The sequence below is a fragment of the Littorina saxatilis genome, linkage group LG17 (genome assembly GCF_037325665.1).
Source record: "Littorina saxatilis isolate snail1 linkage group LG17, US_GU_Lsax_2.0, whole genome shotgun sequence".
Taxonomy (NCBI): Eukaryota; Metazoa; Mollusca; class Gastropoda; order Littorinimorpha; family Littorinidae; genus Littorina; species Littorina saxatilis.
Window position 1 is genome coordinate 70,544,875 of NC_090261.1, and position 25,155 is coordinate 70,570,029.

A 25,155-nucleotide genomic window follows, 5' to 3' on the forward strand; every position below is an offset into this window, starting at 1 on the left:
TACTTTATACATAAAGACAGCCTTATTGTATGCAAGGTGGGTTTTTAGGGGAAGGAAATTAAGGATGTTTAACTTCATTTCTGTAGACATGTGCGATTCATACAGGATAAGTTTTGCAGCACGACGGTACAAAGAATTGAGTTTTAATAAGTGAACATCGCTGCAGCCATCCCACAATGTCGAAGCAAAATTAATATGAGGCATTATATGAGCATGAACGAACATTTTTAATGTTTCAGACTTCGCATAATGTTTGAGTTTTGACAGCAAATACAAATTCCTTGATAACACTTTGCAGAGGTTGCTTATGTGTGTTTGCCATTTCATTTCTTCATCAACAGTTACACCAAGTATGCGGTGTTCTTTAACTTGCTGTATTTGAGTTGTACCTAAGGTCAGTTGTAATTTAAGAGGACTTAGCTGATGCTTTTGTCTTGTGGTAATAACAATGCTTTTAGTTTTTTCTGGGTGCAGTATCATGGCATTTGATGTGCACCATTTCGCAACTTCGTCCAAAGTGTTCTTCAGGGAAGAATTTACTGATTCCAACGAGGTGTTACTGGTATGGATAGACGAATCGTCTGCAAAAAACTCGCATTTGACTTTATCATCCGATACATGTAAAGGCAAATCATTAACGTAAATACAAAAGAGAATAGGTCCTAATATAGACCCTTGAGGGACGCCATGTCTTACTAGTGCAGTAGACGAATTCTGGCATTGTAGAGTGACATACTGTGTCCGGTCAGCAAGATACGATTTAAAGAAGTCACAGACCGAATCGTTTCTCAAATAATAGTGTAATTTTTTCAGCAATATGGAATGATCGACTAAGTCAAATGCTTTCTTAAAGTCCAAAAACAATGCTCCTGTAACTTCAGACTTGTTCATTGCTGACAGCCAAGCTTCGCAGAGAGACGTAAGAGCTGTGTGGCAAGAATGCTTGGACCGAAAACCGGATTGAAACTGATGGAACAAATTTTGTTCTTCCATGTAAGCAAGAAGATGCTTGTGCACATGCCTTTCTAATGGTTTTGACAAAACAGGCAGTAAAGAAATGGGTCTAAAATTACTTGGGTCTGAGAGATCTTTACATTTGGGAAGGGGTATGACTTTGGCGCTTTTCAATTTAGACGGAAAAAAGTTCTGCTCAATACTAAGGTTATATACAAACGTGAGCGAATCCACAATATACGGTAGAGAAAGCTTCAATAACTTCACGGGTATTTTATCAGGACCCATGGACTTTTTATTCTCCAGGTTTTCAATAAATGTTCCGACCTCATGAACTGCAATCGGAGGAATGATAAACGCTTCATTGTTTATTCTGTTCCGCTGACAGAATTCGTCCAATTTTTCAAAACAGTCATCTCTATCCCGAGAATTTGTTTCTGCCACAGAAGCCTTCAATTTATCCGCTAAAGATATAAAATGATTATTAAATTCTTCCGCAGATAGTTTTGTTAGATTAGCAGTTGACCTTTTCCTAGATTTATCAAGGATTTCATTTACTGCCCGCCAAATTGTTGCAGTATCTTTCTTATCGGAAATTAATTTATCAAAGTAACCAGTTTTGGATTGTCTCACACGGTTTAACACCTCATTCCTCTGCTGTTTATATTCGTCTGTCATCTTATTTTCCTTGAAATAATCTCTCAGAGCCATCGCCTCTATAATATCTGATGTTAACCAAGGCGGAAGTCTGGCATGTTTTACTCTATGCTGACGCAGGGGCACGTGTTTATCTATAATTGTGCTTAAAATGCTATACAATTGATCAAAAGCATCATCTGCAAGACTGAAATTAAAAACGCTCTGAAATGGAGCTTCACTAAGATCACGAAAAAATGCAGACTCATCAAAATGTCTAAAACTTCTGTATTCTATGGTCGTGTGGCCTTTTGGTCCTGATTTAGGCAAGCGCATAGAGACCGAACAAAAAATAGGCATATGATCGCTAATACTGGAATTGGACACAGAAAGAGAGAGAGAGAGAGACAGAGACAGAGAGAGAAAGAGAGACAGACAGACAGACACAGAGAGACAGAGAGAGAGAGAGAGAGAGAGAGAGAGAGAGAGAGAGAGAGAGAGAGAGAGAGAGAGAACGAGAGAAATAGAGAGAGAGAGAGAGGCAAAGGCAGAGATATAGGCAAAGATAGAGGAAGAGCGACTAAGAGATAGAGAAAGAGGGCGAGGGAGAGACAGGAAGAGATCGATATACAGAGAAAAAGAGACAGAGATGGAGATAGAGAGAACGAAAGAAATACAGAAAGAATGTTTGCGTTGGTTGCGCAAGAATAACGGGAGAGGGTGCGGGAAGAGGGGGGGGGGGGGGGGGAGAGAAAAGCCAAACGAAGATTGGCAGAAAAGAAAATATGACCCTGCACAGAGGTGTTTTCAAGGGGAATGCAATGGAATTAAGCATGATGAATGCGATTTTAGCGTGAGGTATTGAGAAAGCGTTCGTTGAAAATTAAGTTAGAGAGAGACACAGAGATAGAGAGAGAGAGAGAGAGAGAGAGAGAGAGAGAGAGAGAGAGAGACAGACAGACAGACAGACAGACAGACAGACAGACAGACTGAGACAGAGAGAGATACAGAGAGACACAGAGAGAGAGACAGAGGGAGAAAGGAAGAGAGAGATAGAGTCAGAGAGAGAGAGAGAGAGAGAGAGAGAGAGACAGACAGACAGACAGACAGACAGAGAGACAGACAGACAGACAGAGACAAAGATCGAGACAGACAGACAGACGGACAGATAGACAGACAGACCGAGACAGACACAGAGAGACACATAGAGAGAGAGATAGATAGAGAGAGAGAGAGAGAGAGTCTGGAGTCTGGAGTCTGGATGGTTTATTGATTGGGCCTTGGGCCCATTTCAATTCGGGGTGTACACATTTTCAACATTCATGCTTCATGAAAAATAATCATTGTAATATTATTCATAATAAAAAAAACCATCATCATCGTAATGACAGTCGACATGACGACAGTGGAAACAGGCATTTACAACAGCAAAACGTTTGGAAAAGGACAGTAAGCATCAGCACAAAATCCAGTCTCTGTCGCACTTCACTCATGTCTCTCTGTCCTCCTTCCGTCCATCCATCCATCCATCCATCCATCCATCCAGCCAGCCATCCATCCATCCATCCTTCCATCCATCTCGTGTCCCTCTGTCCTCCATCCATCTAATCAACCGTCTGACTGTCCAACCATTCATCCGTCATCCATCTATTCATCCCTCCATCTATCCCTTCACATGCCCTTTCACACGCAAATCTGCAAGCAGTTAGATGCATAATCGTTGCATCTCTGATACATAGCATCGCATTAACGTTTTCAAAAAAGACAAAACTTTATTACTGTTTTTTAAAGCCATATGTACTCGATGACTATACACGCTAATTGCTTTACCAACAGCTGGAGACATGCTAAATTAAGTTCCCTGCAAAATATTGTGGTCTAGGACCCCTTCAATGTTGAGATATGTTAATTTTCATTTTGATCTGGATCGTCCTATTTATAGATTTGGCAACACATGCGCTGTTGACGCAAGGGAGAGAACTCCGTGTCGTTGTTGACATCCTCACTTTTTCAGAGGCTAGAACAAGCTGAAATGCACGTATATGGTCCGCGCATGACGACATATCGTCATTATATGGTCTTATGGTGCGTTTGACATCGATTGTGGGCAAACTATACTTTGTAAACACGGGAGTAAGTTAGTAAGCCTTTAAGCAATCGACAAAAAGCAGCAAAAATAGCATACACATAAAACAAGATCGTGCAATATCTCATATTCACTGTCCCCACTCACTGCGTATTTTAAACGCGTTCATGATGAAGGTTGCAAGTCTAAGTAATATTGATCTGTTTGGTGTCGCTAGAAGTAGCGCCAGTTTAAAGCTTGATGGGCGGTTGTAATATTTTGCAGGTATGTAGTACTCACGAATACCAGCATATTTTGGACATTTCAAAACAAAGTGAATTTCATCCTCGGTATCGTTTTCTCAGAATGGACACAAGTAATCTTCAGCAGTTGACGACCGAGTGTGTCGTAATCGATGCACTTTGAGTGGCGAGACACCAAGTCTTAACCTAATCAGGCAGTTTCTTGCTTTGACGTGCTTCAGGTCATTTAAGTATGAAGACATAGATAAGGCTGACTTGAAAGTGCTATAGAAAAGGAATCGTTCTTTACTTTGTACGGTTTCTATCCACTCTTGCTTGTATAATGTGACTAGTCTGTTCTTGAATTCCGTTATGAACGCATTTTCATTTCCAACGCCTTGTTGAATCCAAACTTGGTCAAAGCCGTATTTGTACAGAGAGAGAGAGAGAGAGAGAGAGAGAGAGAGAGAGAGAGAGAGAGAGAGAGAGAGAGAGAGAGAGAGAGAGAGAGAGAGAGAGAGAGAGAGTGAAAGAGAGAGAGAGAAAGAGTGAAAGAGAGAGTGAGAGAGAGAGAGACGGGGAGAAAGAGAGAGTGAAAGAGAGAGAGAGTGAAAGAGAGAGAGAGAGAGAGAGAGAGAGAGAGAGAGAGAGAGAGAGAGAGAGAGAGAGAGAGAGAGAGAGAGAAATCAATCAATCAATCAATATGAGGCTTATATCGCGCGTATTCCGTGGGTACAGTTCTAAGCGCAGGGATTTATTTTTTTATTTTTTTATTTTTATTTTATGCAATTTATATCGCGCACATATTCAAGGGGCAGGGATTTATTTATGAAAGAGAGAGAGGGTGAAAGAGAGAGAGAGAGTGAAAGAGAGAGTGAAAGAGAGAGAGAGAGAGAGAGAGAGAGAGAGAGAGAGAGAGACACAGAGAGAGAGAGACAGAGACAGAGACAGAGACGTAGACAAGAGACAGAGAGACAGAGAGAGAGAGAGAGAGAGAGAGAGAGAGAGTCTGAGTGGGAATTTATTTTTGCTCAAACTGTGTTTTTTTCATTGCAAAGGGGAAGGTGAGGGAGAAGGGCCACAATTGTGAAATCAGAAGACAAACATCATTTACCATGCACACCGATAAGGTGCACGTGTGTTTGCATGTCGGTCGGGGTCTGTCTGTATGTATACATGTGATTGTGCGCGCGCGCACTTGTGTCGGTATGTCTGCCTGTCCGCCAGGCAGTTTGTCTGCCCATATATTTGTCCTGCGTCTGAATCTTGTCAATGCACTCGTTTCAAGTCAGCTCAAGACCCTTTCTCCCCGCCGAAGCGCTTAAAACGCCTGCCGGAATGCATTGCTCAGACTTGTCACAAAAACAATACATCATGGCGATATAGGGACGCTCGTTATCATCGCTTGTCTAAAAACAGGACAAAACAATGTGATCGTCAACCAGATTTCACGTAATTCCTGCCAACGTTTATAGATTACCTCGTAACATTTCACGTTTTTCATCGCTCGTTATCTCGGTGGAGCATACGCAATGTCAGCAGGGGATAATACAAAAAGAAAGGGAGGGGGAGGTTGGGGGGTATGGGGGGGGGGGGAGGGGGGGGGGGATAAAGATTCACCACCGAAAACGCCTGAGAACAGAAACATAGCCATAGCCATTATGACAGATTTAGGTGAAAATAAACTTTACAATGTTACAAACTGCCTTATTTTTGTGACGTGAAAACCCTTTAAGCCTATATTTCAGTTCCCTGGCCATTAAAAATAATTGTCATACACTTCCCCATTTTGAACTCGTTATCATTGACACAGTAAATGTTTGTCTCGACCAAATAGCTATTTCGATAGACTGTTAGGGGCAACACAGTTTGTAACTGTCTTATATTCATCATCATTATCATCACCATCGCCATTGATTGTCTTGTCACTGTTACGACCATCTTGGGGACATAATAAAAAAACTAGAAAGGTAAGTTGTTGGAACGTTTTTTAATTGACAAAACAATACTTCACAGTCACAAATGTATCGACCCAACGTCCTCTTAAGTGCACAGACAAACAATAAGTGACAACAATTATCTTGATGGAATGTTCGGACATGTTGGGGACATTCTAAGATAAGCCACAACATGTCTGTATTTGTTTTTGTCGTGTTTCTTGTTTGTCCACTTAAGCGTGTTTTATTCAATTTCTCATACACACGTTTCAAACAATAACAACATTAAGAACGTTAACAAGCAGATTGCTTATGGACACGTTCAAGGCTGTTAGGTCGAGGTTCTTGTGAATGTGTTGTCCTGCTCTCAATTAAACGTTCCAATAATGTATCCGTTATTGTTTTTTGATTCATCACCATCACCATCATCATCACCACCACCGGTGGGGCCACACAGGCAAACAGTCATTCTACGTTATAATACAGTGGAACCCCCCTTTTAAGACCTCCACAAATCTGGAAAAATCAGATCTTAATAAGGAGGCAGTCTTACAATGGGGGTACATTTACAGAGTTTATGAAGAAAAAGTCTAATAAAACAGAGTCTTAAATGGGGGGGGGGGGGGGGGGGGAGGGAGGGGGGATGAGTGTCTTAAAAGGGGGGTTCCAGTGTCTATTGCTCCGTATTGTTCTGCTCTGCCCTATCACTCCGTATTGTTCTGCTCTGCCCTATCACTCCGTATTGTTCTGCTCTGCCCTATCACTCCGTATTGTTCTGTTCTGCCCTATCACTCCGCATTGTTCTGCTCTGCCCTATCACTCCGTATTGTTCTGCTCTGCCCTATCACTCCGTATTGTTCTGCTCTGCCCTATCACTCCGTATTGTTCTGCTCTGCCCTATCACTCCGTATTGTTCTGCTCTGCCCTATCACTCCGCATTGTTCTGCTCTGCCCTATCACTCCGCATTGTTCTGCTCTGCCCTATCACTCCGTATTGTTCTGCTCTGCCCTATCACTCCGCATTGTTCTGCTCTGCCCTATCACTCCGCATTGTTCTGCTCTGCCCTATCACTCCGTATTGTTCTGCTCTGCCCTATCACTCCGCATTGTTCTGCTCTGCCCTATCACTCCGTATTGTTCTGCTCTGCCCTATCACTCCGTATTGTTCTGCTCTGCCCTATCACTCCGTATTGTTCTGCTCTGCCCTATCACTCCGCATTGTTCTGCTCTGCCCTATCACTCCGCATTGTTCTGCTCTGCCCTATCACTCCGCATTGTTCTGCTCTGCCCTATCACTCCGTATTGTTCTGCTCTGCCCTATCACTCCGTATTGTTCTGCTCTGCCCTATCACTCCGTATTGTTCTGCTCTGCCCTATCACTCCGTATTGTTCTGCTCTGCCCTATCACTCCGCATTGTTCTGCTCTGCCCTATCACTCCGCATTGTTCTGCTCTGCCCTATCACTCCGCATTGTTCTGCTCTGCCCTATCACTCCGCATTGTTCTGCTCTGCCCTATCACTCCGCATTGTTCTGCTCTGCCCTATCACTCCGCATTGTTCTGCTCTGCCCTATCACTTCGCATTGTTCTGCTCTGCCCTATCACTCCGTATTGTTCTGCTCTGCCCTATCACTCCGTATTGTTCTGCTCTGCCCTATCACTCCGTATTGTTCTGCTCTGCCCTATCACTCCGTATTGTTCTGCTCTGCCCTATCACTCCGCATTGTTCTGCTCTGCCCTATCACTCCGTATTGTTCTGCTCTGCCCTATCACTCCGTATTGTTCTGCTCTGCCCTATCACTCCGCATTGTTCTGCTCTGCCCTATCACTCCGTATTGTTCTGCTCTGCCCTATCACTCCGTATTGTTCTGCTCTGCCCTATCACTCCGTATTGTTCTGCTCTGCCCTATCACTCCGTATTGTTCTGCTCTGCCCTATCACTCCGTATTGTTCTGCTCTGCCCTATCACTCCGTATTGTTCTGCTCTGCCCTATCACTCCGCATTGTTCTGCTCTGCCCTATCACTCCGCATTGTTCTGCTCTGCCCTATCACTCCGTATTGTTCTGCTCTGCCCTATCACTCCGTATTGTTCTGCTCTGCCCTATCACTCCGTATTGTTCTGCTCTGCCCTATCACTCCGTATTGTTCTGCTCTGCCCTATCACTCCGTATTGTTCTGCTCTGCCCTATCACTCCGTATTGTTCTGCTCTGCCCTATCACTCCGCATTGTTCTGCTCTGCCCTATCACTCCGCATTGTTCTGCTCTGCCCTATCACTCCGCATTGTTCTGCTCTGCCCTATCACTCCGTATTGTTTTGCTCTGCCCTATCACTCCGTATTGTTCTGCTCTGCCCTATCACTCCGTATTGTTCTGCTCTGCCCTATCACTCCGCATTGTTCTGCTCTGCCCTATCACTCCGCATTGTTCTGCTCTGCCCTATCACTCCGCATTGTTCTGCTCTGCCCTATCACTCCGCATTGTTCTGCTCTGCCCTATCACTCCGCATTGTTCTGCTCTGCCCTATCACTCCGCATTGTTCTGCTCTGCCCTATCACTCCGTATTGTTCTGCTCTGCCCTATCACTCCGCATTGTTCTGCTCTGCCCTATCACTCCGCATTGTTCTGCTCTGCCCTATCACTCCGCATTGTTCTGCTCTGCCCTATCACTCCGTATTGTTCTGCTCTGCCCTATCACTCCGCATTGTTCTGCTCTGCCCTATCACTCCGTATTGTTCTGCTCTGCCCTATCACTCCGCATTGTTCTGCTCTGCCCTATCACTCCGCATTGTTCTGCTCTGCCCTATCACTCCGTATTGTTCTGCTCTGCCCTATCACTCCGCATTGTTCTGCTCTGCCCTATCACTCCGCATTGTTCTGCTCTGCCCTATCACTCCGCATTGTTCTGCTCTGCCCTATCACTCCGCATTGTTCTGCTCTGCCCTATCACTCCGTATTGTTCTGCTCTGCCCTATCACTCCGTATTGTTCTGCTCTGCCCTATCACTCCGTATTGTTCTGCTCTGCCCTATCACTCCGTATTGTTCTGCTCTGCCCTATCACTCCGTATTGTTCTGCTCTGCCCTATCACTCCGTATTGTTCTGCTCTGCCCTATCACTCCGCATTGTTCTGCTCTGCCCTATCACTCCGCATTGTTCTGCTCTGCCCTATCACTCCGTATTGTTCTGCTCTGCCCTATCACTCCGTATTGTTCTGCTCTGCCCTATCACTCCGTATTGTTCTGCTCTGCCCTATCACTCCGTATTGTTCTGCTCTGCCCTATCACTCCGTATTGTTCTGCTCTGCCCTATCACTCCGTATTGTTCTGCTCTGCCCTATCACTCCGTATTGTTCTGCTCTGCCCTATCACTCCGCAAGAAAACTGGCCTCCTCCGCCCTGGAGTACTATGCAGACTACAGTCCATAGCCAGTTATCCTATACAAGACAAATGGGCCTTATGGACAGGTTAAGTTTACAATAAAGATCTCGGAGGCGCACGGTTCCCCAGACTACTAAGGCTGACTGAGACTACCGAGATTTCTATCTGTCTCCATTACTGCGCATGTCTGCCGAGACAGCCTTCCCGAGATTCTCCTTTATAAAATGTCAACCCGGAATTAAGGAAGACGGCATTTGTATTCATCCGGTAAGGGACACAGAGAGAGGGACACACAGAGAGAGAGAGAGAGAGAGAGAGAGAGAGAGAGAGAGAGAGAGGGACACACAGAGAGAGAGAGAGAGAGAGAGAGAGAGAGAGAGAAGCTGGAGATATAATTGAGGAGCTTATTTCAACAGGGGAATTGAAGAATCAGGAATCGTAGGCTTTGTTGAGAGGCTTATAAACTTTCATTCCGCGAGCAATGCACGAAGAAGGGCCTGCTGATGTAATGACGACGTGCGCTCGATGTTGTGAAAGGCAAGTTGAAAGACATCGCTAGGACAAAAGAATTGACAATCCTTCTGTTCGCCATTGACTGTGCAGACGCTAGGGCTTTCTGGCGGCATTAGCGGAGTAATGCCAAGAGGTCTTTACTCTTTTGATCCTTCCATTTGCAGTAAAGGTTAGCGTCGTAACTTCTTCTCTTTGGGGAAAACCCACTGGGATAATTTTTGTTAAAGATACCTTGTTTTTTTGTGAAAACGATCATGTGAACCACCATAGATCTACCAAAATGTACATGGGACAGAAGCATCCTTCCACTTTGAAGCATACCAAAAATGAACAGCAGGGCTGATTTTCTTTTGAACGGAGAGATTCTTTGCTGAATTATTTTTTTTCAGATTGCTATAAAACCGCCCAAGAAACCATACTCTTCACAGAAAGCAGGTTGTATTTTATTTTGCATGTGTCCTTGTGAATCTATGCTGGCAAATTCCACCACAGATCTGTCCAGTTTTTCACATATAACAGCAGAATCCTTACCCCTGTCTGCATTTCAAATATGAATAGCCTAGACAGTTATGTGGTGATTGTAATTAACCAGACGTGTTTCATTAAAGATAGTAATTATGTCACTACACGCCAGGGCTACCTTAAAGTGATATCAACTAGCACAAAAACAAATGTCTCACATCGCCCTAAGGATACATTTCAGGTCGGGGGTTGTAATTGTGTGACCACACACCAGGAATACATGTACATACGTACGTTCAAAATAAAATGTTCACCGCTCAATTACTCAAATTGAAAACTGTGTTTTGAGTGGGCATTCCAGACTGTAATTCTCATTGTGACGCCTTTTTGCGCCAGTCATAATTTGTGCCCTACATTTCGCCACCGTGTGTTCCTAGAGATGGGATTTGAAATTGAGCCGAAAACAACAGAGTTCGTATTTGAATGTTGAATAGATGACAACACACACGAGGAAGGTCTTAGAATTAGTGTTTGAGCGTTCTATTTTTCAAATGTAAATGCTGTGTTTGGTAGTCTTTTCAGACGATGTTATTCTCTAACAGAATGGTTTGTTTATGTCATGCGAAGTGTTTTAGCCCTGTATGGCACGGAACTTGTTAAGGTCGAATTCACCAGAACACTTTCCAAAAATGGCACCTGAGAAAGTACACGCTTAAAAGGCCAACATGGGCGCGCGGCAGATGTAGCGCTAGTTTGTCGTGCTGGAAACGTTAGCTCTGTGGCCTTCTACAATAACAAGGTTTGGTTTCCTGGAGACGGATGTTCGGCTTGATCAAGCGAGACAGATGTATGCATGAGCTAACTTACCGTCATCCATAATGGCTGTTGTGACACCTTTGCCAGTATACCCCATGTTCCAGGCTTCCACCACGTTGAGATCCAGGCCGGGGACACCCTTGGACTGTCCGGTGTTGCGCTGAAATATACATGAAGGCATTGTTAAACCCGCTGATAAATGGGCAATTATAAACCATGTACAGCAAAAGCGTCAGAGTATTTGTGGGCACTGGCGTTGGGGGTGCGCGCTGGAGGGTCGGAAGGGGGGAGGGGGGGAGCGGGTGTTGGGGGTTAGGTAAAGATGATGAGATATCATAGAATGACACACACACACACACACACACACACACACACACACACACACACACACACACACACACACATACACACACACACGAGACACACACACACACACACACACACACACACACAGGAGAGAGACACACACACACACACACACACACACACACACACACACACACACACACACACACACACACACACACACGAGAGAGACAGACGAATGGTGTGACAGAAAGAAAAGAAGAAACAAGACAAAGAAATCGAGACAATTTTGGAATTGCAAAATGTCAGCGTACCATTTGCTAGTAAGGAACCAAAGACTCTTCAATTAAAGTCGTAACGTTACTTGCTCAAAATAAATAAACAAATAATAAATCAATCAATCAAATCACTAACTGAACTATTCGTAGAGGAGCCTAGAGCATTTTGCCTGAAAAACAAATGTATAATGTAATTTATTAACTGAGGTCGGTTATCATTGTAAACAAAAAGTGACGGGATTGCTGTGAGTTAAAATGTGTTTTGATCAGCGCCATGAATAATCACATTTGTCCTATGTTTGTTTGTTTATTGTTTGTTTGTCCGCAACAGTCATAAAATCAATTATCTGATTGCTATAAAAAGCAATGAGCTTTGTCTTTTATGCGCTATATTTGTTTCAACTCGTTTTTCAATCAATTGCAAACATTAACAACCATCCGGTACAAATACAATTCCGCACCAGAATACCGCCACAATTATATTGTCCAAGAACAGCTCAAACTTTCCTGCTTTCATACAAAATCACGTAGACCGATAGTGTTGTCTGGCAGAAACACAATCACAAAAAGCTAAGGCCACATTCACTCAGACACACAGTCCGGGCCCACATGTATAAAAACAAAATCGAAAAAAAAATTGAAATTCTGTTTAAACGAAACACCGTTCCCAAAAGAGAAAATGGCGTAACGCCCAGTGAAATTCTGCAGAGCTAGCTTTGACCTTTTCCGCAGCAAACCGATTGCAATCATTCGTTATAAATCATTCTGGGACAAGTTTCGTCGCGGTATAGGATCACCGAGACAACCAACAGTGGAATATTCCGTTTGATCGTTGACTTCAAAAGATTTTTTCTCGGTAATCCTCTTTCGCGTTTTTTTTCGATTCCTGGTTTTCCAGACATTGGTAGATGTTGGGGTCAGGATTTAGTCAGGAATGAGTTATCGCCCGAAGTGGTATTCTATTTCGAGGCAGGGTCCCAGGTGGTATATTCAATTTCACAAATGGAATACCGGTTTCACTGTCTCCTTCGCTGGCACCATTTTGAAGCAGTTTTTGAATAATGTTGGGATGAAATCATCTATTATGAACGAAGAACGTCTGGAGGTCGTCAATGACGCGATCGGATTTAATCACGGTACAGATGTACTATTCCAGGAAAAAATGAACGTCTAATTCCGAGCGCTTTACTTGCAGGACAAACAAGGCAAAGTCATTTCTCACGATGAAGATTGTGCATGTCAGAGACAAGACATTTTTAGCACTTACTCTGTCATTCCGACTGTCTCTTTGTCGTTTTCTCCCGGTATCCCCCTCTCCCCCTCCCTTCTCTCTATTCCCCCTCTCTCTCTCCCCCTCCCTTCTCTCTATTTCCCCTCTCTCTCTCTTCTCTGTCTCCCCTCGGTATGTCTCTCCGTCTGCGTTTGTGTGTGTGTGTCTTTCTCTCTGTGTCTGTCTGCCTCTCGCCCTCTCCAACCCTTTCTCCCTCCCTTTCTCCCGTCTCTCTCTCTCTCTCTCTTTCTCTCTCTCTCTCTCACGCTCTCTCTCTCTCTCTCTCTCTCTTTCTCTCGCTCTCTCTCTTTCTCTCTCTATCTCTCACGCTCGCTCTCTCTCTCTCATGCTCGCTCTCTCTCTCTCACGCTCGCTCTCTCTCTCTCTCTCTCTTTCTCTCTCTTACGCTCTCTCTCTCTCTCTCTCTCTCTCTCTCTCTCTCTCTCTCTCTCTCTCTCTCTCTGTCTGTCTGTCTCTCTGTCTCTCTCTCTCACGCTCTCTGTCTCTCTCTCTCTGTCTGTCTCTCTGTCTCTCTCTCTGTCTGTCTCTCTCTGTCTCTCTCTCTCTGTCTGTCTCTCTCTCTCTGTCTCTCTCTGTCTCTCTCTCTGTCTCCCTGTCTGTCTCTCTCTCTCTCTCTCCCTCCCCCCCCTCTTTTTCTGCCTCCGTTATTGGAAAACATTGCTTTCGTGTTTTGTTTTGTTTTTATAAGCAGAACGTTCGTCTTATCTTTCTAGTTAATCTGCACTTTGAAGAGGTAAAGCAACCTAAAAGAAAGAAGTTTAAATTTAAGATTAATAAAATGATCACCCAAAAACAATGCTGGCAGAATGTATGACACGTAACTAGACGGGCACAACTTTGCATCTACCAAATATTCATGAGTTTTGTAAGATATTTTAAATACGCCTGACCACCAACAATGTCATTTGTGTTAGGGAAGCATATCACACACACACCCACCCAAACACACACATTCACACACACACACACACACACACACACACACACACACACACACACACACACTTTCACCTAACTTCAAAAGCACAAATATTTCCGATTTCCATAGTGTATTCCACGATCCAGTTTATACAAAATACTGGAGACACCTACAATACAGAAACAAAATGACGGTTATCTGTTTACTGGAGGCCAGTATGATATACGCAAAGCCGCCCTATAATTGCATTAGGAACTATTGATCGTAAGGTCTGGAAACAGCGAGGTCTAGAAACAGCGAAACGTCTTGAAACAAACTTCATTTATTTGACTTTATTCAACTTTATTTGTATCTGACTTTGATCAGAATTTCTAGATTTGTACGGAAGACTTACGTCAAAGCGTGTTTTGATACAGTTTTTTTTTTTATCGACTAAGCCTATTTTGTGCCAGATTTTGTGTTGTATCTGACAGTTTGCAAGTAGAGTTTTGGACTTGCACTATTGTTTTGGGAAACTTTTTCAATTCTTTCTCCTAACTTTGACATTTTTGGTGTAACTTTGATAGTTTCACAACTTGCACTATGGAGAAGGAAGATGATTATGATGAGTTATTTGACAAGTTTCTTAAACAAGCAAAAACTCTGGGTCTTGGTGAGGAACGACGGGAAAAATACGTAAAAGAATGTTTTGACCGTTTGGAGAGGGAAAAAAATTGGAAAGGGAAGACAGACAAAGAGAAAAAGAAATGGAACAAAAACAAAAAGAGACTGAATTAGAACACCTGTTTAGACAAAAAGAACTTGAGATTAGGCAGGCAGAAATTAATGCTGGGATGCGTACACCGCAAAATAGTCGGGATTCGAACTCTAGTGTTGGTGCTCGCCCAGTCTATCCCAGGCTTCCTACTTTTAGGGAACAACATGATGACATCGATTCGTACTTGTACAGATTGGCACGTGCAACAACCCTGGGCTGGGAGAAATCAAAATGGATTACGTATTTATCTGCACTTTTAGAGGGAAATGCGTTGAATCTTTACCATAGCCTTGCAGCTTCAGGTGAAATGACATACGAGTGTCTAAAAGAAAACTTACTGAAGAAGTTTCAGTGTACTTCGGAAACCTTCAGAAAGAAACTCAGGGATATTAGACCAAGCGAAAAAGAACCTTTCCAAACTTTCGGGATAGAACTTCAAAGGTTGTTTGACCGCTGGGTTGCGCTGTCAGGAATTCAAAATGATATTGAAGGTTTGACAAACCTGATTTTAGATAAACAATTTCTGGAAAGTGTGTCAGCGGATTTAGCGACATTCATTCGTGAGAGAGGTCTGGTCAAACTTGATGAGATGGTCAAAGCTGCAGAATGTTATCGTTTAGCTAGACCAGGGAAAAACCTATCACGGAAGTCAGGTTCTACCATTTTCTCTGTCAGTTCTTGTGTCCAAGAAGAGATTGCTGCCGCTGCTTTTTCACAGGGTGATATTCACAGAGGTGGCAAGCAGTTTCGTCGGTTCGGTTCCGGTTTTGGTGGACGTAGTGGTAGCAGGAATCACTGGAGCTATGGAAGGGGGACTTCAGATTCTCAGACATATCCACCAGGTGATTCATATAGTCCACATGGGAGTAGACGCAGTCGTGCAGGTGCTCAAAGAGGTGGTTCATTCCGACAGAATTTTGACACTTGTCTGTTGTGTGAAGGGAAAGGACATTGGGCACGACAGTGTCCATTGCGGAACAGTCAGAATCCTTGCCCAATTTGTGGTCTTGGGGGGCATAACAAGAGAACGTGTCCGTTTTATCTGATGAGATCGGGTATTGAGAAAAAGCAGAACGGGTCAGCGAATGCAGCTGTTCCAGAGGTCGTTTGTTCAGTGACACAGGTTGTGGGAAGTCTGCATTTGGATCATGGTTGTGTCAACGACATTGCATGTTCGGTTCTTCGGGACACAGGTGCTACGATTTGTGGTGTTCGCGGTCGTTTGGTGGCTAAGGACCAGTTTGTCAGCGGTACTGTCACCTGTAAAACGTTTGGTGGGGAAATTCATACGTATCCCCAGGCGAAAGTTGTGGTTCAATCGCCTTATTTTTCAGGAGAGTTGGTTTGCTGTGTCCTGGATGACCCTGTGGCTGATCTTATCATAGGCAACATTCCAGGAATTTCAGAAAAGGCTGCAGAGTGTTCTCCTGCTGATGAAGCTGTTGCAGCTGTTACTACTCGTGAGCAGGCCAAGAGAAGAGACCTTCCTCATAAGCCTTTGGTTCAGGTATCTGAGGACTTGGCAGTTACACGTGATGAACTCATTCAGTTACAGGCTGATGATATGTGACCCTCCACCACGGAATGAGTCGCATGTCACCTTTTCATGATTTTCATATTTTTACATTTTCTTAAAGAGTTTTTTATTCTCTATCCAGTGGTGAAAACCGTTTTAGAAAAGAGTGAACACTTTTTGAGTTATAAACCTGTGACTAAGGTGACCCTCACACTGTTACTATAGACACCTCCCGGACTTATATTATGCCTAGCGCAGAACCGCGTGAGGTGACATGCGACTCATTTCGTGGTGGAGGGTCACATATCAGTCTGAAAGGTTGTGTTTTAGACGTCAGTGAGAATGTCCCTGGAAATGCGAAGAGGACAGGTTTGCCAGTCTATGGTCCAGAGAAACCTCCGTTAGTAGTGGCAGATACCATTGCTGTTGTTCAGGATGAAGGTGACTTCGCTTCATTACCCACCTTTTCCACTCCCATGTCTTCCTCCATGAAGGATGAGGATATATCGTCCATTGATTTTGACGAGAGACTTTCAGAGATGGAGAAGTCGAGTCTCCATGAGGTGTTTTCAGAGTTTGCTCAGGTTTTGACTACATTACCAGGTTCATTCAGTGGAGATCTCTTTCTTGACGTCAATCTGACCACTGATGTGCCAGTGCGACGACGTGCTTATGATTTGCCGTTCTCCTCAAAAGAAGTGGTTGAAAGAGAATTGCAGACTATGCTCGACTTAGGCGTCACCGAAAAGTCCAAATCTGCATATTCTGCTCCAGTAGTTTTAGTCAGAAAGAAGGATGGTGCTTGTCGTTTTTGCATTGATTACAGAGCTCTGAACAAAGTGACTGTTTTTGATGCAGAACCCATCCAAGATGTTGACGAACTCTTTACAAGGCTTGCTCAGTGTTCCTATTTCACTCGCATTGATCTCACAAAGGGGTACTGGCAGATTGTAGTAAACCCCGTTGACAGGCATAAAACAGCGTTTGCTACTCATATGGGATTATACCAGTGGATCAGAATGCCTTTTGGTCTTGTGTCAGCTCCAGCAGTCTTTGCTCGCATGATGTGTATGTTGAGGCTTTAAGAAGTTTCCAGCATGAACTTCTTTGACGACATTCTGGTGCACAGTCGTTCTTTTTCTGCCCACTTGGAGCATGTGCGCGGAGTTCTCCAGAAACTGTGTCAGTTCAACCTCACCGCCAAACCTTCAAAGATTTCGACAGGTTGTCGTAGTCTTGAGTTCTTGGGGCATGTTGTTGGTGAAGGTATGCTTCGTCCACAGGAGGAGAAGATCAAGAAGATCCTTGCAATCCCTACCCCTACCACCAAAAAGCAGGTCCGGTCTTTGTTGGGTCTGTTGAGCTTCTGTCGCAGGTATGTGCCAGGATTTGCTACCCTGACATCGCCGATTTCTGATTTGGTCAAAGACTCCAGTGGTAGAACCATTCAGTGGACGCCTACCTGTGAAGATGCGTTGGCAAAGATCAAACAGGTTTTCTCTGAGTATCCTGTTTTGCAGTTGCCAAGATTGGATCATCCTTTCGTGCTGCGGACAGATGCCAGTTCAGTTGGTTTGGGTGCGGCTTTGTTGCAGGACGTGGAGGACACACTACATCCAGTTGCTTTTGCTAGCAAGAAGTTGTTGCCTCGTGAGACGAGGTACAACGATTGAAAGAGAGTGTCTTGCGATCGTGTGGGCAGTGTCGAAGTTCTCAAAGTTTTTGTGGGGAGTTGATTTTGTCCTACAGACTGACCATAAGCCGCTCACATACATCCAGACTTGTCGGTTCAAAAACGCGAGAGTCTTGCGCTGGTCTCTTTCCTTGCAGGAGTACAGGTTCAGTATGGAGCTGATTCCAGGAACTCAGAATGTCTTTGCTGACTTGCTTTCACGTGCAGATCGGAACCAGTCTGTTCCATAGCGTAATGCAATATAGATATTGTCGTGCAGTGTTGTGATTACCCTCGGTCAGCTGTTGTCCTAGAGAAAAATAACCTCGGTCGGTCATTTTTTCTGGAAGGAGGGGGTAATGTGACAAATGGAGTTTAGTCTAAATTAATGTTTAACATTTTCTTAGCAATTGTATTAAATGTGTGCAGATTAGCTTACCATACTTTCAATCCGCATAGTATGGCCTGATAGAATTGACCAATGGAAGAAGAGGTTTCAATCAGCATAGTATGGCATGTTAGGATTGACCAATGGGAGAGGAGATTACTAAATTGGAGAAACTGAAAGTAGCCATGTTTGTTGTATCGAGCAGAACATCATAAACTATCACTGGAGACGGGTGTGTCTGCCGAGGTCTCCACATTTATGATCGGGTTCTCAAATAGCATTGAGGTCGACGGTATGTGACTCATGCCTGGATGAATCATGTTGGATTCATTGCTGTGAAAACACAGGTATTTATTGAATTGTGTTTGTTCAGTAATCTTGACTTGTGAAATGATTTTGAGAATAATGTTGTGAATTGGATTAGAAGATGTGTGAGCTGTTGTCAGCCATTTTGGAAAGGAATGTTTGTATTTTCCTTTGTAATGGAGTATTTGGTAAATGAGCTGAAATGATATTGTAATAGCATAGGCTAGTTGACGGATGAATGTGATATTATTGAGTAAGAGTGGAATTAATATTTTGTGGAGAAGTTTGACTAAGAACTGAGTGGTTGAGACTTATGATAGTATAAACTTTTTACACAGCACCCCGTTGGGAGCGAGGGTGTACTCCACTGTGGGAAAGAAGGAAGAAGATGAACATCCCCTCCTTGTCGCCACTGCATAGAAGGTCGTCGGATGCAACGGCACAAGGTTGTAACGCAGCGCAGGAATTCTTGGATCCGGTGGAATCCCACCCCATATCACCATGGTCGTAATTTTTCATTGGTGTGATATGGATCAAGTAAATGAACCCGCTGAACTGTGAGTAACAAGTGAACTGTGAGTAACAAGTGAACTGTGAGTAACAAGTGAACTGTGAGTAACAAGTGAACTGTGAGTAACGAGTGAGATAAGAATCCACAAATATAAATATTGAAACGACGTCATCGAGGGACAGATATTCCTCCACGTAACTACTCAACTTATTATTATATTTCAGTGAATTTAAGCGATTGTTGATTGTGTGTGAATTGCCATACATGTATTTTGTGTGAATGATTTAAATATAGGTACGAGGGCAAAGGGCAATAACTTGTTAAAGTCTTTGTGCCTAGATTGAGTGCTGTGTGTGTGTGTGAAATGGACTGACTTAGTAAACAGAGTTAGGACATGCATTTCTGATAGAATAGTTATTTACACACAGACACTTCCAGAAAAAACCCTTCGTAACACACACTCTCTCTCTCTCTCTCTCTCTCTCTCTCTCTCTCTCTCTCTCTCTCTCTCTCTCTCTCTCCCTCTCTCTCTCTCTCTCTCTCTCTAGCCACACTCTCTCTCTCTCTCTCTCTCTCTCTCTCTCTCTCTCTCTCTCTCTCTCTCTCTCTCTCTCTCTCTCTCTCTCTCTCTCTCTCTCTCTCTCTCTCTCTCTCTCTCTCTCTAGCCACATCGGCTGCTCATTTTTTCTTGTGAAAGTAATACAAAGATCATTTCTATAATGCAATGAAGACTGTATGGCCTAAGAGCCTTTAGTCAATCAATCAATCAATATGAGGCTTATATCGCGCGTATTCCGTGGATACAGTTCTAAGCGCAGGGATTTATTTTATTATATTTAATTTTTTAAATTTTTATGCAATTTATATCGCGCACATATTCAAGGCGCAGGGATTTATTTATGCCGTGTGAGATGGAATTTTTTTACACAATACATCACGCATTCACATCGGCCAGCAGATCGCAGCCATTTCGGCGCATATCCTACTTTTCACGGCCTATCATTCCAAGTCACACGGGTATTTTGGTGAAAATTTTTATCTATGCCTATACAATTTTGCCAGGAAAGACCCTTTTGTCAATCGTGGGATCTTTAACGTGCACACCCCAATGTAGTGTACACGAAGGGACCTCGGTTTTTCGTCTCATCCGAAAGACTAGCACTTGAACCCACCACCTAGGTTAGGAAAGGGAGGAGAAAATTGCTAACGCCCTGACCCAGGGTCGAACTCGCAACCTCTCGCTTCCGAGCGCAAGTGCGTTACCACTCGGCCACCCATGTCCAGAGAATCGTATCGCAATACTGTAGTCAAAATAACACAAGGAACGTTTTAGTTTATACAGCTTGGTCCTCTATCCGTCGTGAATCGTTACATCTGTAGTTATTCTTTCTGTTCTATAGTCTGTCTTCTTCTCGGTTTTTGATTTGTATATGACTCGATACGCTGTTATTTGTTTTGACTACTTTGTTCTTACGCAAGCAGGGGCGGATTCAGGCGGGGTTTCCGAGGTTTCCGACCCCCCCCCCCCCCCCCCAGCCTAAAAAAAAAAGAGAACAAACATTATCTGTAAAAAATCATTAAAAAGTAAAGAAAAACTGATGGCTCAGATTGCACCAGATTGCTCCATGTTCCGATATTTTTAGTAAAATTTTTCCGGGCGGGGCATGCCCCAGGACCCCCTAGTAGTCGACCTTTGTCTTCTAACGGTTTTGGAAGGTATTTGGGTAATTTTCTGGCTCGGGTTGCACCAGATCTGTCAATTTTCCTTGTTTTGATCCAAATTTGACTTCTTAAATTTACTTTTTTAAAGGTGTATTAAGGGAAGTTTCTTGGCTCAGATTGCACCAGATTGCTCCATTTTCGCGCCCTCAACTAAACGCTTAGCGTCGTCGAATTGTCCCAAAAAGAAATTTGGAAACCCCCCCTTAAAAAATATGTGATCCGCCCCTGGCGAGTACAGTATTTGTTGGTCTTTTTATGTATCGCTCTCGCGCGCAGTCATCATAGTTCCTATGCTTACGTTTGAATAATTAAGGTTTGAAAATTTGTAGAATTCAGAGGTGTTGACGTCAAGCTAAGAAAGAAACATAAAGTGTAAGATGTATTTCGTTATCTTAACTTCTATAACCCAGTTTGCATCTGGTTTGCTTCTCCTTCTTCGTCTTTTATCAGTTTTGTTTCCTACGCACAAGCCAACATATATTCTCTCTCTCTCTCTCTCTCTCTCTCTCTCTCTCTCTCTCTCTCTCTCTCTCTCTCTCTCTCTCTCTCTCTCTCTCTCTCTCTCTCTCTCTCTCTCCTCTCTCTCTCTCTCTCTCTCTCTCTCTCTCTCTCTGTAAGACTAGGCAACGCCTAAAATCTCCATCCTTCTGTAATAAAGTTTAATCAATCAATCAATCAATCAATCTCTCTCTCTCTCTCTCTCTCTCTCTCTCTGCCCCTCCTCCTCTCTCTCTCCCCCTATCCACACACCAATATTCAGTACAACCACCACCATCACTACCCCTACCGTCCCTTCCTCACCACACCCAATCAGCCCAAAATCCAAAGCCCACAACCACAGCCAAAATGGACAGCAGCATCGGGCATAACCCCACAGACATCTACAGAAACCTTTGGTCATTGGCCAGAAATGTAACGGCAATCGGAACTGACCCATTTCTGTCCGCGTGTGGCCGTCTTCCTGCACTGACCACTCATGTACGAATATATGTTGGTTAGTTGCCAATAATTCGATCGCTGGGGCGAAGAACCTCTTTGAAGAGCTTTTGGGATTGTTTCCATATGTATTCAGGTACACAACTCACCTTGTCTCTGTCTGTCTGTCTGTCTGTCTGTCTATTTGTCTGTCTGTCCTTCTCTCCTTCTCTGTCTCTGTCTCTGTCTGCCTGTCTGTCTCTCTCTCTGTCTCTCTCTCTGTCTCTCTCGCACCCCCATCTCTCTCTCTCTCTCTAACTCTCTCTCTCACTCTCTCTCTCTCACTCACTCACTCTCTCTCTCTCTCTTTACTCTATCTCTCTTTCTCTCTCTCTCTCTCTCTCTCTCTCTCTCTCTCTCTCTCTCTCTCTCTTTCTCCCTTCCCTGTTTCTCTCGTAAGCCCCGAAACACACACATCCACCTCAAAATAGCATCCAAAACAACGAAACCCAATCCAGCCAAAATGGCAATTGAATCTGACCAATGGCTCTCCGCTCTAGGCTTGGCCTGTTCCCTACAGTGACCACTCCCGTATACGAAGTGGTCAGTTACAAATGACAGCTCGACCCCCGGAGACAATGGGACTCTGGGCAGAACTTTTGTCCTCGGCGATAGCGAGTGAGTGGGAAGGATAACAAAATGGAAACTGCATGTGGGTGGGATCCAGGTGTGTTTGGAGTGCAAGGTAATGCGAGATAAGGATAATGAGTGGTACAATCTGACGCGATATTTACTCGCTTTAGCTGACATTTCCAACACCTGCGCGCGTTGTGTGTGTGTGTGTGTGGGGGGGGGGGTGTGCGTGTGTGTGAGTGTGTGTGTGTGTGCCCATTGGCCATCCGAGGAATGCTTACAAATGGCGAACAGAGCGCGAAACTATATTACGCAATTGCCGGTTAAAGATTGTTTTGAAATGTCTTCATCGCGACTTAAAATGCATTTAGCCATATAGACGATCGAGGCATGTTAGAAATTGTCTTTGTAAATAGGTAACATTAGTTATTGTAAAGCGCATTGAGCATATATAATGCGCTATAGCAAATGTCCATTATTATTATTATTATTATTATTATTATTATTATTATTATTATTATTATTATTATCATTAGTTAGACTGAGAACCCGAACCTACTTTGTTTTCAACCAATAATACCCTATGGCCAATCAAGCAACGTTTTAAGTGTTTTAATTGCAAACAAAACTGTCAAATGTCTGTGCGGGGAGAGTTTTCAAAATGAATGGTATAATAGCGAACAGTTTGCAAACCCCTACCGCTAAATAACCGATCGGGAAATGGCGTTTCGCAATGTCGTAAATGCAAGGGTTTGCGTTCGCGGACATTGGTCCTTGGAGAGGTCAGTTAATGCGGACGCGGATGCAGAGTGGAAATGAACGTAAATCCCTCGGGATGGAACCTGTCTTTGCAAAGGTTAAGAACTTCCATCATTGCAGCTTGAAGAAAGTGCTATTTCTTGGACAGGTTGGGATGGGCGGTGTTGGGATGAATCACGCACATGTGATTGTCACTTTGAACGACACAAGCAACACCAGAAAGAATGATAGAAAGGCAGACAGAAAACAAGAAAGAAAGACAAAGAGAAAGAAAAAAGAAGAACAGAAAGGCAGACAAAAGACAGAGATATAAAAACATTTTTTTTAAAAGATGGAAAGAAAAAGGAGTGCCCCCCCCCCCCCCTTTTCTATATATTCTGCAACCCTCTCTTAATGTCCATCTCCATCTTTCGTCGCAATTCCCCTTGTTGTCACACTTTCTGCTCTCTCTCTCTCTCTCTCTCTCTCTCTCTCTCTCTCTCTCTCTCTCTCTCTCTCTCTCTCTCTCTCTCTCTCTCTCTCTCTCTCTCTCTCTCTCTCTCTCTCTCTCTCTCTCTCTCTCTCTCTCTCTCTCTCTCTCTCTCTCTCTCTCTCTCTCTCTCTCTCTCTCTCTCTCTCTCTCTCTCTCTCTCTCTCTCTCTCTCTCTCTCTCTCTCTCTCTCTCTCTCTCTCTCTCTCTCTCTCTCTCTCTCTCTCTCTCTCTCTCTCTCTCTCTCTCTCTCTCTCTCTCTCTCTCTCTCTCTCTCTCTCTCTCTCTCTCTCTCTCTCTCTCTGACACTTCAATAGCTTCACGCTATAAACCCACTGTTAATTCTTTTGTATTTCAAAGGCAACTAATGCATTATTACGAGTCGTTTCTGCAACTGCCCAGCTAATTATTTCTCAGCAGGATACCGTCAGCGTCCTTTTCTGAATGTGTCAGATCAGTTAAAGCCACTGTCACACCTGTCAGGTGGATGGAATCCCAATCCACTCAGTCGTGTGACAAGTCAATGCGTTTCTATCGGATCATGTCACTGTGACTGTCGAACTGGTTGGAGTGGATTATGTGAAGGCCTGTACGCCTTCTTTGGGTGGTGTGCACGAGAAAGTCCCTTGCTGGGTGGGGATTAAACGCTACGTCCGATTAACTGCAATTGAGATTTGCTTGAGATTTTTCAACCAATCAGACCGAGTGCTTGTGTCACACCGAATTGGGCATATTTTCGTGCACACCGCCCCTCGTTTCGCAGTTTCTATTGAGAGCGGGTATAAACAATTCTGTACTTACAATACTAGGAATCAACAACAAAATAAACTGCTAACGTTCCAAAATTCAGAATCGGTTTGTTTTGACAGTAATTAATCAATCAATCAATCAATATGAGGCTTATATCGCGCGTATTCCGTGGGTACAGTTCTAAGCGCAGGGATTTATTTTTTTACTTTTTTACTTTTTATTTTATGCAATTTATATCGCGCACACAGGGATTTATTTATGCCGTGTGAAATGGAATTTTGTTTACACAATACATCACGCATTCACACCGGCCAGCAGATCGCAGCCATTTCGGCGCATATCCTACTTTTCACGGCCTATCATTCCAAGTCACACGGGTATTTTGGTGGACATTTTTATCTATGCCTATACAATTTTGCCAGGAAAGACCCTTTTGTCAATCGTGGGATCTTTAACGTGCACACCCCAATGTAGTGTACACGAAGGGACCTCGGTTTTTCGTCTCATCCGAAAGACTAGCACTTGAACCCACCACCTTGGTTAGGAAAGGGGGGAGAAAATTGCTAACGCCCTGACCCAGGGTCCAACTCGCAACCTCTCGCTTCCGAGCGCAAGTGCGTTACCACTTGGCCACCCAGTCCTTGCGTTACCACTCGGTCACCCAGTGCGTTACCACTCGGCCACCGAGTGCGTTACCACTCGGCCACCCAGTGCGTTACCACTCGGCCACCCAGTTAAACGTTCCAATAACCTACAATTCTTGTTTGTTTGTTTTTAAATTCTGATACCAGGGTTTTGGGGAGGTACAGATACAGACCGTGTAAGCGGTCATGCCAAACAACCACATATATCCAGGCTTTTGCATGTATTAAGAACATCCTTCCTCTGAGACAAATGCCCAAATCAACAGTCTACTTTCTGTGCAGAGTGTGAATGTTGTTTTTGCATTAAATTCGCAAC

At 43.8% G+C, this 25,155-nt stretch overlaps 1 protein-coding gene across 1 annotated transcript in view; it reads right to left on the reverse strand.

Annotated features, from left to right (window-relative positions):
• Positions 1–25,155, reverse strand: part of LOC138952393 (neuroendocrine convertase 2-like) — a 153,946-nt gene that overhangs the window by 69,510 nt on the left and 59,281 nt on the right. Inside the window, exon 4 of the mRNA XM_070324062.1 lies at positions 11,055–11,163. Coding sequence (XP_070180163.1) covers positions 11,055–11,163 — 109 coding nt within the window. The remainder of the gene's footprint in view (positions 1–11,054; positions 11,164–25,155) is intronic.